The following is an 18,068-nucleotide window of genomic DNA, read 5'->3' as shown; positions in this document are numbered from 1 at the left end:
TCACATGTAAAGTCGTCCTGCGTCCGTCGCTGGCTACTGGCCTCCCACCGCACCTCATGGCGGGCGACCGGTACCAGCGTCCAGGCCGTGATACCGATGCCCTGGAGTGGCCATCCGATCGCGAACATCGCCAATAGGAGTCGCAATCCCCATGACCACCCCATGTTCAAGGCGGAGGGTCAGCCTGCGGGTGCATAGCAATTACAACATTATTTAGGTCTCACGTAAGTAGCACTGGTTCGCCGGGACGTTTGCCCAGGTCGGGTCTCCGGGGTACATAATGGTGACCAGACTGTCCTTCCCCTGTGCTATGATTTCGGCCGGCCTGGGGGGGCCGGTCGTCTGGCGCACCCATACCTTGGCCCCCTTAGTGTCAGTAGACCCAAATCCCCCCGTCCCACGCTCAGTAACCGTAACGGGAGCTCCCATCTCTTCCACCGTTGTAAGGTTACATGGCTTAATGACCAATTGCGCTATTCTGTCCCCCTTCTGTATCACGTAAGGTTCAGCGGTGATGTTGACCAGGATCACCCCCAACTCCCCTTGGTAGTCTGCGTCAATTACGCCTGCCATCACATCAATCCCCTTTAGTGACAGTCCCGACCGCGGGAGGATATGCCCATAGGTTCCAGGGGGACAAATCAACCCTAACCCGGTCTTAATCACCGTAGGTTTCTGTTGGATCAAAGTCTGGGCAGTTAGTGCTCGTAGGTCCAGTCCAGCCGAAGCCGGCGTGGCCCTTACGGGAATATCAGCTTCCTCAGCGAACTTCCACATTTTAATAGGCTGAGTCTTTGGGGTATCACATACTCGTATCATCCTATTCAAGGGTGTTACCCCATTTCCTAATGGGCGGTTATTAATTTGTTTCACCACCCGAATTAGTTGCTTCCTCCAACCCGTTAAGTCATTGCAACCTCCTGCTTTTCGTAGTGAGGACTTCAGAAGCCCATTCATTCGTTCTATAAGTCCCGCAGCTTGTGGGTGATAGGGTACATGATAAACCCATTCCACGTGGTTATCGTGACACCACTGCTTTACTGCCCTTCCTGTGAAATGGGAGCCATTGTCACTCTGGACCTGTATGGGCAATCCATAGAATTGTTCAATCAAATCTAAACATCGCAAGGTAGCCTGTTGATTGTTGTGACGACGGGGATGGGCTACCAAAACCCCAGACATAGTGTCCACAGCTGTACATATGTGGTTACATCCTTGTGAGGAGGGTAAGGGACCCACAAAGTCCATTTGCCAGCTCTGTCCCGGACCATCCCCCCGATGGATATGTCCCATCATGTGTTGGGGCACTCCCTGCCGCTGATGTTGACACTGCTCACACTGGTTTACTGCAGTCTTAACATCATCTACCATAAGATCTATTCCTCGGTCTCGAGCCCAGTGCAAGGTTCCTTGCACTCCCCAGTGCCCAGCCTTAAGGTGTGCCCATCTAGCTAGGTCCACTGAGGTGCCCCTCTGCACCATCATGGTTCGGACGATACCATCCACATATCGGTTATGTAGAGCTTCCACATCATTTCGAGAGGTATGGGCATCTACGTGGGTGATGTATATGACCAGGTATTGAGCTTTCTCCCATATATCCTCCCATAACTGTTTACCCCATACTTCCCTATTCTGGATCATCCACTGATTGGCCTGCCAAGTTGGCATCCATTGTGTCATGCCGTTAACCACTGACCACGAGTCAGAGAACAAACAAACTCCCATGACCCCTGCTTGCATGACTACCATATGCACTGCTTTTAATTCTGCCCACTGACTACTTTTTCCCTCCCCTAATTCTTCTAGGGTAGTGCCTTGTTTTGGGTTAAAGGCGGCAGCTTTCCATCTACGCTGTCCCGCTTTCCATTGGGCTGACCCATCTACGAACCAAGCCGTGGCTTGTTCATCCGGGGTCAGTTCATCATACCGTTTTCCCATCTTAACGGGTGATTCCTTGTATTCAATCACCTCAAACCGCTTTTCCCCTTCCTCAGGGGCCTCCGCCACTTGCTCATGTAGGACTGACACTCCTTTCTGTCCAGTCCGCACTCTCTCCGACACATACCATTTCCATTTAATGATGCTGCTCTCTTGGGCAGTTCCTATTCGGTGGGTAGTGGGGTCACTAAGTACCCACGGAAGAATAGGGATAGCTGTTCTCATGATCACTTCATGTCCAATGGTCAGGGCTTCGGTTTCCACCAAGCCCCAGTAGCATGCTAATAACTGTTTCTCAAAGGGGGTATACCGTTCCCCTGCCGGGGGTAATTTTCGGGACCAAAATCCCAGTGGCTTACGGGTCCTTTCCTGTTTTTGCCATAAGCTCCAATTGGCATAATCCCCCTGTGCTGAGACTTGCAGTTCTACAGGTCCTGACTGTATCTTTCCCAAGGACACAGCTTGCTGTATCGCTTGCTTGGCCATTTCAAATGCAGTTTGATGGACCTCCGTCCATTCGAACGCTGCCTTTTTCCTCGTAACTCGATACAAAGGTTTTAAAATTTGTCCTAAATGGGGAATATGCTGTCTCCAGAATCCGAATAACCCAATAAATTGCTGCACGTCCTTCTGGGTGTGAGGGACGGCAAAGACCTGAATCTTATTTTTAGCTTTCGCAGTGATTTCCCTTTCCCCCTTGTTCCACACGATTCCTAAGAATTTTACCGTTTGTGAGGGACCCTGGATTTTGGCTGGGTTGATCTCCCACCCATATCCTCGCATATGTTGAACCAGTTGGTCCAGCAATTCCTGAACCTGCTTCTGACTTGTCCCCTGTATCATCATATCGTCAATATAGTGCGAGATCATCACTTCGTCAGGCACTTTAAAGGCAGCCAAGTGTTCTGCAACTATCCGGTGGCAGATAGTAGGGCTATGCAGATATCCTTGGGGCAGTCGTGTGAACGTGAATTGTCTACCCTCCCAAGTGAATGCGAACTGTTCCTGCCTATCTTCGGGAATAGGAATTGTGAAGAAGGCATTGGCCAAATCAATTACTCCGTACCACACCCCTGGATGGTGTTGGATTCGTCCTATAATAGTGACGGCATCCGGGACCGCTGCCGTCAAGGCCGGAGTGTGACGGTTTAGTTGCCGATAATCTACCGTCATCCGCCATGACCCATCGGCTTTATGTACGGGCCATAAGGGGTTATTCCACGCCGTGGTGCATGTCCTAAGCACTCCCGCTTCCAAATAATCCTTAATTGTGGCGGATATTTCTTTATGTCCGCCGGGAATCCTATACTGTCTAAGGCTTATTACGCGATCGGCGATCGGGATGGGGAAGGGGTCCATCTTAACCTTTCCCACTAACACCGTCCTACAGCGCAAAGCCATTTTCGTGATTCCAAATTCAAACTTCCCTTGTTGGAGGTGAAGTGTTAAACCGGCCAGAATGTCCATTCCCAGGATCCATTCTCTAACCGGTGTAATGATAATTGAATAAGTTTTAATGGGCATTGTACCTATCTTTAGGGGCAATTGTACTGTTCTTCCTTCAATCAGATTACCTCCCAGCCCAACCAGCGTGACTGGGGTTCCTTTAAACTTATGGGGCGTCCCATAGATTAAGGTGGCCTCCGCCCCTGTGTCCACTAGAGCCATAACGGTTTGGACGGATTTGCGCCAATAGATAGTCAATGATACATGAGGTCGAATGTCGTCTGCTGACCATTGGCTCGTTCGTGGGCAAACCCTTGGGGCTTGGCCCGATTCCTATTGTTCCTCCCATTCATCTTCCCCAGACAGCACTGGGTAAAGACGTTTGCCTCGCCCTTCTTTGTTCTTGCCTTTCTTACTAGGTTTCCGGCCACGCCTATCCACTTTATAACACTCTCGGAGGGGAGGCCGTACCTCCTCCTCCTCCTCGTCCTCCGAGGATTCCCACCGCTGGGAAGTGGAAGTTCTACCCCTTCGAGGCTCATTAACAACCGGACCCCCTGTCTGACATTTTTGTGTTAGTAATTCCACTAGGTCTTCCATAGTGGGTCGGGACTCCGTCTCTACCCGGGACACCTTCAGTCCCTTTCGTCTGCATAAGTCTTTTAATTCCGGTGTAGGTAGGCCATCAATCTCCGATGCTGGGACCTGCGCCCGTATCAAAGCTTGCCACAAAGCACGCCGTGAGGGGCCTTGGTTACTTCCTTGATTAGGGTTTACTTTTCCCCCTGCCCGAGCCTCAGGGCGACGCCCCTCCGTGCCCCCCTGAGAAGCACGGGTTGTGGGTCCCCAATCCCCCAAACCACCCATCTCCCTCATCATACTACGGGCATCTCCTAGGGTTTCTCCCCGTCCACTCAACATTATGGTTAATAACAGTGGTTTATAATGGGGGGGGGCAGTCTTCACTAGATGGTCTCTAGTCTGTCTACTAACATTTGTGTTATCTACCTCGTCCAGCACTCCCAGCAACAGGGCATCCCGCACACACAAACGGGTTAGCCTCTGAACCCCTTCCTTAATCGTTGTCCAAGTTCCTTCCAAGGGGGGCCAATCGGACGGGAAGGGATACTGTTCGGCCACTGCCCTGGCATACATCCCAAATAGGGTCCCCATACTGCGATCTATTACCATATCCTTGGCTTGGTTGCGGTACCCCAGGTCTATGGCAGCATCCTTTGCTAATCCACCAAACTTGGGAGCATCCTGATAGTCTACCTGCACTTGTTGCCCCCCTTCCTCGAGGAGCCGAATTAGCCATAGCTCTAACGGCTCCCCAGGATTACGTCGGGTTTTCTGGGTGATAAACAGCACCTCATCGGTAGTGAAGTCTTCCGTTAATTCAGAGAATTCTGCGGGAGGCTGAGCCCGCGGTAATTCATGCATAATTGCCTCCCCTTGTTCATTCCGTATAGGGTTTCCTTTCTCATCTAACATTACCTCCCGTTGCACTGGGAGACGTCTCTGAACCTGCTTTCTCCTAACCACTGGTTTAGCTTGGAGTACGGGTGGGTCCTCTTCGTACTGATCATCTAAATCTCCCCAAATGTTCCCATCCCAATGATCGATATCCCACCGATCCCCGTTATTTAACTGGGCTACAAACGCCCGTACTTGTACCGGGTCCGGGGTTCGAGGGACCTTCCTTTTCTCTTTCCGTTTCTTAGCAGACAAATACATAATAGTTCGTCCTGCTAGTTCAGTTAATGCTGTCAATTCAGCTTTTAACTTCATAATTTCCTGCCTCAACATAGAGGCATCTCCCGAACTGAGTCCCTGCTCATGTTTCAGGAGGGCTAATTCTGCTTCAGCTTTTTGGCGCTTGTCTGACTGTTGTCTACAAGCCGCCGCACAGGCCCACATCCTCCGCTGTACCCCAGGCAATGGGTTCTTCGGCAGGACTGGGATCCTCTCAAGGGTGGACAGCAGCGACCCTGGGGTTCCTACGCCCTCGGCCTCCCAGTCCTCCGGTCGCCCCCCACCATTTCTCAAACAAACTGCCACGCCATGCCACGGCCCATGCCATCCCGGGACGGTCAGGACCTCCACAGTTTGTTCCTCTGGTTTCTTAGCCTTTTTCCAAAACATTGTTCTGTATCAAAATCTTTCCTCAATTGCGATTGATCCTGCCGGCTACGCCAAAATGTTTTAAAAAATTCTCAAGGTCAAGGACCAGGCTCGCAGGAAAGTAGTCTGACACAGAACAAACAGCCAAGAGGCGAGTCTGCTAGAATATAAGTGTTTTATTCCCCGCAGTGTCACCACAACCAGTCTCGTACTTACAACGGGTCTGGCTTATACTCACTCTACATGTTACCAAAACTGGGAGCCGTCAGTTCTCGTAGAGCGGTTGCCAACAACCCACGCTCGGCGGTTAAACGTAACCCCGGAGCAGACTCTACCGAACTGGAGACTTCTCCAGCTGATATACCCTTTTCCAGATATAAACATTCATGTGAACAGCAGAGCAAGGCTAAAAAACACATTCCATTCTGGTTACATACAGATAAGAAGATTCACACGGGAAGGTGTATAACAAGATTCACACGGGACTAAGCGACACCTTCCATTTTCGGTTAGATTCACACATGTATTGGGACACAATTTTAACCCTTTCACCACAGGCCCCAAAACAGATCCTTATGGTACCCCACTAGTAACTGAACTCCAGGATGAACATTTCTCCTCAACCACCACCCTCTGTCTTCTTTCAGCTAGCCAATTTCTGATGCAAACGCTAAATCACCCTCAATCCCATGCCTCTGTATATTGTGCAATAGCCTACCATGGGGAACCTTATCAAACACCTTACTGAAATCCATATACACATATCAACTGCTTTACCCTCATCCACCTGTTTGGTCACCATCTCAAAAAACTCAATAAGGTTTGTGAGGCACAAACTACTCTTCACAATACCATGTTGACTGTACCTAATCAACTCATTCCTCTCTAAATGAATACAAATCTTATCTCTTATAACCTTTTTCAACATTTTACTGACAACTGAAGTAAGGGCTCACTGGTCTATAATTACCAGGGTTGTCTTTACACTCCTTCTTGACAACATTTGCTATCCTCCAGTCTTCTGGCACTATTCCTGTTGACAATGATGACATAAAGATCAAAGCCAAAGACTCCGCAATCTCCTCCCTGGCTTCCCAGAGAATCCTAGGATAAATCCCATCCATCCCAGGGAACTTATCTGTTTTCACACTTTCCAGAATTGCTAACACTTCCTCCTTGTGAACCTCAATCCCATCTAGTCTAGTAGCCTGTATCTCAGTATTCTCCTCGACAACATTGCCTTTTTCAGTGTGAATGCTGACGAAAAATATTCATTTAGTGCTCCCCCTATCTCCTTGGAATCTACCACAACTTCCCACGACTATCCTTGATTGGCCTTAATCTTATTCTAGTCTTCATTTATGCCTGATATACCTATTGAGAGATTAAGGATTTTCCTTGCTCCGCTCTGCCAACGACTTCTCATGTCCCCTTCTGGCTCTTTTTAGCACTCTCTTTAGGTCTTTCCTGGCTAACTTTTAACCTCAAGTGCCCCAACTGAGCCTTCACGTCTCATCCTAATATAAGCCTTCTTCATCCCCTTGACAAGAGATTCCATAGTAAACCACAGTTCCCTCACTTGACAACTTCCTGTCTGACACGTGCATACTTATTAAGGACACGCAGTAGCTGTTCCTTGAATAAGTTCCACATTTCAATTGTGCCCATCCCCTGCAGATTCCTTCCCCATCCTATGCATCCTAAATCTTGCCGAATCGCACCACAATTGTCTTTCCCCCAGGTATAACTCTTGCCCTGCAGTATATACCTATCCATTTCCATCGCTAAAGTAAACATAACCGAATTGTGGTCACTATCATCAAAGTGCTCACCTACTTCCAAATCTAACACTTGGCCAGGTTCATTACCCAGTACCAACCCCTTGTTGACCTGTCTACATCATGTGTCAGGAAACCTTCCTGCACACATTGGACAAAAACTGACCCATCTAAAGTGCTCGGACTATGGCATTTCCAGTCAATATTTGGAAAGTTACAGTCCCCCAGAACAACTACTCTGTTTACTCTCGTTCCGATCCAGAACTATCTTTGTTGTCCTTTCCTTGAAATCTCTGGAACTATTCGGAGGCCTATAGAGAACTTCCAACAGGGTGACCTCTCCTTTCCTGTTTCTAACCTCAGACTATACTACCTCAGTAGATGAGTCCTCAAATGTCCTTTTTGCCAGTGTAACACTGTCCTTGACTAACAATGCCACACCTCCTCATCTTTTACCATCTTCTCTGTTCTTACTGAAACATCTAAATCTCGGAACTTGCAATAACCATTCCGGTCCCTGCTCTATCCATGTCTCCGAAATGGCCACAACATTGAAATCCCAGGTACCAACCCATGCTGTAAGTTCACCCACCTTATTCTGGATGCTCCTGGCATTGAAGTAGACACACTTCAAACCACCTTCCTGCTTGCTAATGAACTCTTGCAACCTTCAATTTCATTTCTGACCTCACTACTCTCAAACTCCTGTACTCTGGAACTACAATTTAGGTTCTAATATCCCTGCTGAATTAGTTTAAACACTCCCAAAGAACATTAGCAAATTTCCCCCCAGGATTTTGGTACCCCTCTGGTTCAGGTGTAGACCATCCTGTTTGTGGAGGTCCCACCTACCCCAGAATGAGCCCCAATTATTCAGGGGTCCAAAACCCTCCCTCCTATACCATCCCTGTAGCCATGTGTTAACTCCTCTCTACCTATTCCTCGCCTCGCTAGCATGTGGCACAGGTAACAAATCAGAGATAACAACTCTGTTTGTCTTAGCACTAAGCTTCCACCCTAGCTCCCTGAATTTCTGTCTTAAATCCCCACCCCATGTCGTTAGTGCCTATGTGGACCACAACTTGGGGCTGCTTCCCCTCCCTCTTCAAGGATCCTGAAAACACGATCAGAGACATCACAAACCCTGGCACCTGGGAGGCAACACACCAACCGTGAGTCTCTTTTTATCACAGAACCTCCTATCTGTCTCCCTAAGCATGGAGTCCCTAATGACTATTGCTCTGCTCATCTCCCTCCTTCCCTTCTGAGCAACAGGACCAGACTCTGTGTTAGAGACCTATACCCCATAACTTACACCTGGTAAGTCGTTTCCCCCTCCAACAGTCTCCAAAACAGTACACTTGTCATTGAGGGGAACGGCCACAGGGTTTCCCTGTACTGCCTGCAGGTTCCCTTTCCACCCCTGACTGTAATCCATCTACCTTCTTCTTTTACCTGAGGTGTGACTATCTCCCTGTGACTGCTCTCAATAACCCCCTCTGCTTCTCGAATGATCCGAAATTCATCCAGCTCCAGCTCCAGTTCCCTAACCTGGTTTTCGAGGAGCGAGAGTTGGGTGCACTTCCCGCAGATGAACTCAGCAGGGACACTTGTGGTGACGCTTAGCTTCCACATTCTGCAGGAGGGACATTCAACTTCCTTAACCGCCATTCCCATTATTCTAAATTCCCAAAGAGACTGCAGAGGAATAAAGTCACCTTATCAATCTGGCACACAGAACCTTTTCTTTTGGTTAGAGGAGGAGGTTGGGTGGGAGACACTATCTCAGTAGTGTTTCAGGTAATGAAACCACCCTAAGATATTACTTAACTTACTCAGCAGTCCCGTGTACGCTCCTGCTCAGCGTGCGCCCCGCTTATTCACGAGATACGTTTTTAAATCAGTGACCTGCGGCCAGCTTGGGTTTATGTACAGGACAAATCATTCTCCAGGGAGAAAGTGAGGACCGCAGATGCTGGAGATCAGAGCTGAAAATGTGTTGCTGGAAAAGCGCAGCAGGTCAGGCAGCATCCAAGGAGCAGGAGAATCGACGTTTCAGGCATGAGCCCTTCTTCAGGAATGAGGAGAGTGTGCCAAGCAGGCTAAGATAAAAGGTAGGGAGGAGGGACTTGGGGGAGGGGCGTTGGGAATGCGATAGGTGGAAGGAGATTAAGGTGAGGGTGATAGGCCGGAGTGAGGGTGGGGGCGGAGAGGTCAGGAAGAAGATTGCAGGTTAGGAAGGTGGTGCTGAGTTCGAGGGTTGGGACTGAGACAAGGTGGGGGGAGGGGAAATGAGGAAACTGGAGAAATCTGAGTTCATCCCTTGTGGTTGGAGGGTCCCTATGCGGAAGGTGAGGCACTTTTCCTCCAACCATCGTGTTGCCATGGTCTGGTGATGGAGGAGTCCAAGGACCTGCATGTCCTTGGTGGAGTGGGAGGGGGAGTTGAAGTGTTGAGCCACGGGGCGGTTGGGTTGGTTGGTCCAGGTGTCCCAGAGGTGTTCTCTGAAATGTTCCGCAAGTAGGCGGCCTGTCTCCCCAATATAGAGGAGGCTACATCGGGTGCAGCGGATGCAGTAAATGATGTGTGTGGAGGTGCAGGTGAATTTGTGGCGGATATGGAAGGATCCTTTGGGGCCTTGGAGGGAAGTAAGGAGGGAGGCGTGGGCACAAGTTTTGCATTTCTTGTGGTTGCAGGGGAAGGTGCCGGGAGTGGAGGTTGGGTTGGTGGGGGGTGTGGACCTGACAAGGGAGTCACGGAGGGAGTGGTCTTTACGGAACGCTGATGGGGAGGGGAGGGAAATATATCCCTGGTGGTGGAGTCTGTTTGGAGGTGGCAGAAGTGACGACGGATGATATGATGTATACGGAGGTTGGTGGGGTGGTAGGTGAGGACCAGTGGGGTTCTGTCCTGGTGGCGATTGGAGGGGCCAATTCTCCACATTAGATTAGATTAGTTTAGATTAGTTACAGTGTGGAAACAGGCCCTTCGGCCCAACAAGTCCACACCGACCCGCTGCAGCGCCTCCCACCCAGACCCATTCCCCTACATTTACCCCTTCACCTAACACAACGGGCAATTTAGCATGGCCAATTCACCTGACCTGCAAATGTTTGGACTGTGGGAGGAAACCGGAGCACCCGGAGGAAACCCACGCAGACACGGGGAGAATGTGCAAACTCCACAGTCAGTCGCCTGAGGCGGGAAGGTTAAGTTCTTGTGTTTGTACTGAAGGGGTTGGGCTAGAAGTACAACTAGTTCTGGAGAACAAACTTTTAGCACTACTACAGGTTCTTATTTAGCCATATTGATTGTGTTCAGGTATTTATTTCTGATATCATATGGAATGAATCAAATACATTATATAGTTTGCATATGAGGTAGATATTTGGGAAGTGTGCTGAATCATCTTTTTGTGGATGGAAGGTATGAAACAGCAACAATGAAACGACATGTAGGAACATTGTGGCATCTGTGATGGGGGGACCCTCTGGAAGAGACTGAGATGCATCACCCTGAAGAAGGATTACACCAGAAACGTTGACTTCTCCACCTCCTGATGCTGCCTGGCTTGCGGTTTTCTTCCAGCCTCCGGTTTGGATTCCAGCATCTACAGTTTTTTTTGTCTGTAATGAATCATTCACTCAGCATTTCTGGCTGTAGATGCAAGATCACCAACCTTGCCTTTTGCACTGATGTTTTGGACTTGTTCATCATTGAGGATGAGAATACCTGTGCACACTCCACCTCCTTTTAATTTTCCAGCGCCACACATGGCTGGATATGAAAGAACTGCCCAAGCTTTAATGTGCTGCTCTGGTTGTAGGATTGCTTCTGTATATGGCATGTTGCTTCCACTATTTAATATGCATGTGTTTCTGTGTATTAGCTTCACTGATCTTTACATATACTTGGTCCTGCTCCTGGCATGCCCTCATACACTGCTGTGCTCTTCCAGCACTACTAATCCAAAATCTGGTTTCCAGCATCTGCAGTCATTGTTTTTACCTAGTAATGGAAGAATGGTCACTAAGCAAGGCCATGTGGCTACACATTGCATTTAGGTACAATTCTGTGGCTGTCCTAATTTGAGCAGTTTTAAATCTATCCCATTTAGCAATTTGGCAGGATGAAAATAAATAGAAAGCAACTTTGACTAATTTATGATGTTCGCACAAATTGTCAAACCCACATTCCACAAATGAATTTAAAGTTAAGGAGAAAGATACAGGTATCCATTACAAAGAAGAAACGTAGGGTCGCAGCTCATGAATTAACACCAGATGAGCCAGAATGCACATTTGTATGCGATGTAGGAAATACTTTAATGACCTAAGCATGCCAGAAAATGAGGGCAAAGTTGAAGTCAGCTCTGTCTGTAGTTCACAAGCTGTCACTCTTACTTATCTAGAATGTTTAATTCAGATTACTCTTCACACTCATTTAAGCTTCACTAGTTTCATTCCATTTCAATTCACATTCTTACTTCTTCCTTTCACTACCTATAACTGACATTCACTTATCTACATATAATCCGATGCCAACAAAATCAGCACCCTGCTTTTCAGCACTAGTCCTAACATGGCACAATCACTACATTCCTCCAAAGGATAATAAAGCTATTTGTATGCAACTATCTGATTGTCAGGCTGACCTTCTGCATTGACTGGATGTACACATGATCTCTGAGCTACTCAAACTATCGTGTCATCATTTCAAGGAAAGACAGAGCAGAATAAGGGGGAAATGGTGTCATAGAGATGTACTACACGGAAACAGACCCTTCGATCCAACTCGTCCATGCTGATCAGATACCCCTCCAATGCCCTCAGAGGAACTCTTTCCTGGTTAAAGTCGCCATTTTATACACCATGCATCATTTTAGATATTAGCATATCTGAGGTTTTATTAGAAAAGTTGGTGGGATTGGACATGGTAAAGCAAACTTCCCAGGTGAATTTCAGCAGAAAGTAGTGACAAGGACAGTTCTGCACAGTCTGCTACTAACAGTCCAATGCTCTCCAAGTTTAGATTAGCTTTATGCTCCTGAACAGAATCATGATTTCAATCTGGCAATAGTGCATTGATAGATTATGTGTGGTCAGGGGTACATGGAAGGGTGCTATACCCTCATCGGAGTATGAGGTAGTGGTTCATGAATTTGTACTATCCTTGAGCTTCTAAGGAAAAGTCAAATCTTTAAGTTTCATTTGAAGCAGCACAGCTAATAAGTTTTCATGAAATTTCCTTGTCATTTGGCATGTGCTAAACACTCCAAATCTACTTTTTGACAGAAATCTACCATTGCTCAGAGGTACTGTCACAGTAAAATAAATTATTTTTCCTCTCGATACTTGTAATGCTAGGCCACAGATAATCTTTCAGTTTGAAATCAGCATGCAGAAGTAGTGAAGGCTACCAGCATTTAAAATGCAATTGAGCATATGATGCACAGAAAGCTGTATTTGCATTCCAAAATGTACGCAACTGTGAGACACTGTGGGTTTCACAAAACCTTCAACTTTTTTTGACCAGCTTTTGAATGCAGCTCATATAAATAATAGTTTTCACTGATGGACTCTGAGGATGGTGTGCGAAATCTATTTGAACAGATTCAAACCACAACATATTTCAGGAGGAAATTAGAACCTCATCTCTGTTGTAATATTCACGATTAAGCGGCTTTCATTTATAAGGAGCTACTTCCTACAGTGATATGCAAGAGCGAAGGCTCTTGTTTAAAATGTATCATATGTTCCCACTTTGGAGGCAAACATTTTTCTTCCTTGTTACTGTTTTGGCAGTCAAAGGTTGGAAGTCCAGTTCAAGGGCAATGGAGGCATACAGAAAGGGAAAGTGATGATCATGCTGTTCACAGCAATATTTTTCAACTATTTCATCAGTACTTTAAGAAGGAAACAATGCTTGCATTTAATGAACTGGGATAAGGTCCCAGAGGAATTTCCAAGAGGTATTTCAGAGGGGTCTGGGTAGCAGTGACACTCTTGCTTGTGCTATGACCGAGATGAGGTGCATTGTCTCAATTTAGTCCCACCACTCGTCAGGTCATACACAGTTTTAATTGTCTGACCCAGATTCCAATATCGCCAGTTGCCTGCTTTCCCTGTATTAGAATGAAAAGATCCATCATCCAGGTTCAGTAATCACAAAATTATTGGCTTATTATAAAAACAACTCTTATTTTGTAAAGATACAGTTTACAATATGAAAATGTAGATGTTTACAGCTCTAAATGATACTTAAAAACATACAAACACACACCTACTCATGTCAGGAAAAGGGAAACATGGGTTGCTCTATATATAGAGAAAAAAAAATTAGGTCAATAAGTATTAGTTCATGAAGGCAAAAAAAAGGGACAAGTTGTAGAATGTTCAGATGGCTGTCAGCCTGATGTTCTGACCTATAGCTGAGGGACCCCAATATAGGGAGATGTCTCCGAGATCTTCACTGATGCAGCTTACTCAGGGAACACAGTTGAGAAAATACCTGTCACTTTTCAAGAGGGCAATCAGGTTTCACACTGCATTCATCACAAAGGTGTTTAAGAAATGGAGACATAAGCTGAACAGTTCCTTTTTTCAGCAAGTTTCCTCACTGAAAAACATAACTCGTTTCAAGCCTGCAAAACACTGTTCAAATAGAACAGCCATAAACCCCTGTTGTCGAGTCTGGAGTTTTTACTGAAACACATTCCAACCAAGATCAGCGGTTACATGGAACTAAATGATTTGCAAGAAACACCTCATTCAAATAAAAATGTAGGCGCCCACAATCCTTCAATCTCAAGTCCAAAAAAAAAATGAAGTTATCACAACAATTGGGAATTGCTAGGCTATCAAACGTGAAAGAACTTTTGAAGATTTTGATGATGGTTAGATTTTTGTATCCTTAGTTCTCATGTTATGATTCAGCGATTTTGTGAACATTTATTTTAAGAACATACTTCAAGATATAACACGACAAGTATATTTGAAGCCCTTAGAAGAAATGTGATAGTACCAGCTTGGATATGAAGTTGTTAATTGAGGAAGTTGTCTTTTGGACTGAAGGAAAGTATTTGGTGGGCTCCCCCCAGGGGTCATTAGTGGGACACTATTTTCTCAATTCATATTAGTGACCACATTTTCGTATAAAGAGGCCAACTTGAAAATTTTCAAATGACGGTTGTGTACTGAGGAATGATGTATTTCAAGAGGACATTGGCTCGTAGAATGGGTGTACGTATAGGAATATTTGCTGTCAACAGGTCTCCTATTTGTTTATATTCATTCGTGGCTCATGTGCATCATGTGATGCAGTCGAAGCCAAAACATTGAAAGATTTCAAGGAGTTGGATATGGCATTTTTGGCTAAGGAGATCAAAGGATAGTGAAGGAAAAAGGGAACAGGCTATTGAGTTATAAGATCAGCTATGGTCATAATGGAAGACAAAGCAGACTACAAGGGGTGAAGGGCCAACCCCTCTCCCAATTTTCTAAATTTCTATCATGTATGATTATAAATGGTAAAAATGGAGTAAGGAAGATGCAGGGAGGATCAACAAGCGTTTGAGAATAATTCAATGGTGAATTATTTTGGCTGGACCAGAGTTGGTGCAAGTTAAACACGGGTGCTAGCAAGGATGGTTTCAGCCTCGTCAACATTGGACTGAACATATCTCAAACTTCATACAAAATTGGCAATGATTAGGAAAGCAACAATTTCAAAATGAATTGTTGCAGTACAGTAACAGAATAAACCATGGATCAAATTCAAGATCTGTACGGTTTGCAAGACTGTTCCATGGTACAGGCTGTTGCATTACGGCTCAGATTTCAAATATTAAATCGTGAAATGTAACATTCCAATATTAAGGTCTTTCTTTCAGCTACTTTCGCTGTGAAACAGAATCAGTGCAGTCAGTTGTGTGTAACGTACAGTAACATCAGTAAGTACAGAAGCTCTTCTGTACATACATTTGACTCAGCAAGAACCCAACTAGTTGTGGCATAACATAGAAAACCACAAACATTTGTTAAATTCTTGATGACAGTAAGCATAATGAAAGACCTGTATATAAAATCACACTAACCACAGTCATATTTACAGTGGATTTGGGTCAGAGACTCATCAGAGAGACAGTGCATACTCGATGGACTGAGTGACCTATTTCCTCTCTATAAGGAATCTATGATTCTACATTCTAAGTCTTCAGGAAAACAACAAGTATACACAGCACAAAACAAAACCACACAAACGCAAAAGACAGAATTCACTGAAAGTTGTGAAGTAATTTAATTTTCAATTCCATTCTCTTTAAACTTACATTCAATGTCAAAAGACAAATACAAATATTAAAGAAAGAACTTGACACCTTTATTAAAATATTTTTAATTTACTCAATTTCACAGCCAACCATTTTGAGGGGTAAAGAAGTGACACTCGGGATTTTCTGAAGATGTAAAGTTCGCTAAATGTATTGGCTGACTAATTTAACACCAGTTACGCAAAATTTCTGTATTTACAAAATACAGCATAACAATTTATGCTCAGGAAATAAGATTAAATTGGTCTTTAGCAGCAACACAAAATGAGTAATACCAAATTAGCAGATCATTTTGCATCCTGTTCAAAATCCTAAATGGAGAAAAACATTGTTTGAGATACAAATGAGGCTGCAGGACTCATTTTGGCCTGACAGAGACGCCTTTCACACCCAAAGTGCCATTTCTGAACAAGTAGAATGATACATACAAAGTATTGCTGTACGGGACTGAATTTATTAGCTGAAATATGAAGAAAAGTCAAATTTATTCTATAACATGGACAAAATCAGTACCTCTTTCCACTGAAGTTTAACAAGAGCAGACATCAGGAAAGACAGCATTCATAATTAGTAAGTGCAAACTAGTTCTTTAAGTTTAAGATGACACAAGGGACATAGCTCTGCACTTGTTTTTACTTGTAAGATTTTGCTTGCTTCAAATGGTTATTGGAAGCAGAGACTCAATGTGAACAGTGCTTATTAGATCATAATTATCATTAACTGATGCTATTTCAATGAGCACAACCATGCTCTTAGCTGCTTTACCCTCCTGAATACTGTCAGAAAATTTTACACCCAATTCTATCTATGTCTGAACTGAGAATGATAATTGATATTTGTTATAAACTTCATGTACATCAGAAAGTTTGCAAACATGAGCCTTCCTAATAGCCAGGTCTATAAACAAAGTCTTGTGAGCCTTGTGGATGGAGCTGAGAATTTGGTGGGTGAGGAGGCGCATTAGAAAAACAAGAGGGGGGAGCATTTGGAAAGCAAGTAGTGTGCCTCATGTTAGGCTCTGACCAGTCTGGGCTCATTGGCTGAAGTGGAAGGGAGGGCGGAGGAGGAGGAGGAGGAGGTGGTGGCGGAGGTGGTGGAGTTAAGAAACGATGCATTTCATTCGGCACTGGAGACCAAAATGGAGGAGTATAAGGCCATGACATTAATGGCTGTGAACGCATCATATTGTCAGATGGTTGAAGTCCTGGAGGTCTAAATGGTGACCTCTGGTTAAACGATGCTCCAAAGTTTCCTGGTGGCTGAGGAAACCCATAACCTGTTGGACTTTCAAATCTGGTTGAAGAATGATGACGGAATCCCTGACCAGGACTGTGGTGAAATCCTCTCCCATACGTTGAACGAACTTGTTTTTGTTGTTGTGCTTGTCCACCTTCCTTTCCACCTGAAAGGATGTTAGTCAACATTATTTTTACATACAAATCATTTACAGCAACACAATTTTGATAATACTGAACCAACAAATATCATTAAAAAAAGTTAACAGCGATTAATGGCATGGTAATATGCAAAACTTATTCTGTTCGATATGTACATATAAGACATGTTAATCTACTGTCTGATGAGCCAGTAGCAACCCAATTAAAAAATGTAATTTGTTTCATTAGTTTTCAAGGCTCTGGCAGCCGCAGAGTACTTGCAATAATAGTTTGGACGCGTGTTTCTCAAGCGAGGACAAAAGTGAGCAAAATTCAGAGATGGAAGTTGGTCAACTTTATGATGGAAAGGATATGGACTGCCAGACAGGTATTCAGTTAACACCTGTTAATACGTTAAATTAAGGTTAAGATTCAAGCATCAGACACTGGCATCATGAACTATCAGAGTGTTAAATGACAGTCACTTAGATTCAGCATCTTTTTATTTAAATGTTGGTAGGATTACAATTATTTGGGGTGAGATTTGGAAATTGCTGTCCCCATTTGAGGAATAGGAGAAGGCCCAATTTAGCGGGCCAACCTTGCACGGTGAAAGCATGGTAGCATGTTGACCTGGGGGCGAACAAAGTTCTTTCATAGGGGGACTAAAACGTACTTGTAGATTCAAATGCACATTATCACCCTCTTCCCTCCATAATTTCTCATAAAAGTCTCAGATACAGTCACATATATGGTTTAACTCCAGGAAGGGGGAAGAGAGGTCGGCACCCAGGGCAGGAGTCTTTTGTGGATATACCCACTTCAAACAGGTACGCTGTTTTGGAAAATGTAGGGGGTGATGGATTCTCAGGGGAACGTAGCACGAACAGCCAAGTTTCGTGACTGGCTTTGAGACTGGCTCTAATGCAACGAGGTGTACGTCGGCTTCCAAGAGATCAATTGTGTTAGGGGATTCTGTAGTCATGGAAAGGGAGGCAAGAGAGGAGGGGAAGTGGCATAACAGCTGTGCTGAGGGAGGATATTCCCGGAAATACATCCAGGGATGTTATTTGG

The 18,068-nt window shown here is 45.2% G+C and overlaps 1 protein-coding gene across 4 annotated transcripts in view; it reads right to left on the bottom strand.

Annotated features, from left to right (window-relative positions):
• Positions 1–13,445: 13,445 nt before the first annotated feature.
• naf1 (nuclear assembly factor 1 homolog (S. cerevisiae)) overlaps positions 13,446–18,068 on the bottom strand; it is a 245,278-nt gene continuing 240,655 nt past the window's right edge. For all 4 annotated transcript variants that reach the window (XM_043698794.2, XM_043698785.2, XM_043698775.2 and 1 more), the window contains exon 9: positions 13,446–17,020. In XM_043698794.2, the coding sequence (XP_043554729.1) occupies positions 16,503–17,020 (518 nt within the window). In that variant the 3' untranslated portion in view covers positions 13,446–16,502. The remainder of the gene's footprint in view (positions 17,021–18,068) is intronic.

This window comes from Chiloscyllium plagiosum, unplaced genomic scaffold (genome assembly GCF_037043375.1).
Source record: "Chiloscyllium plagiosum isolate Xiang-an unplaced genomic scaffold, Cpla_swu_hap1 HiC_scaffold_1, whole genome shotgun sequence".
Lineage (NCBI taxonomy): Eukaryota > Metazoa > Chordata > Chondrichthyes > Orectolobiformes > Hemiscylliidae > Chiloscyllium > Chiloscyllium plagiosum.
Note: the sequence above shows the minus strand (reverse complement) of the source record. Positions and strands in the feature narration are given on the sequence as shown.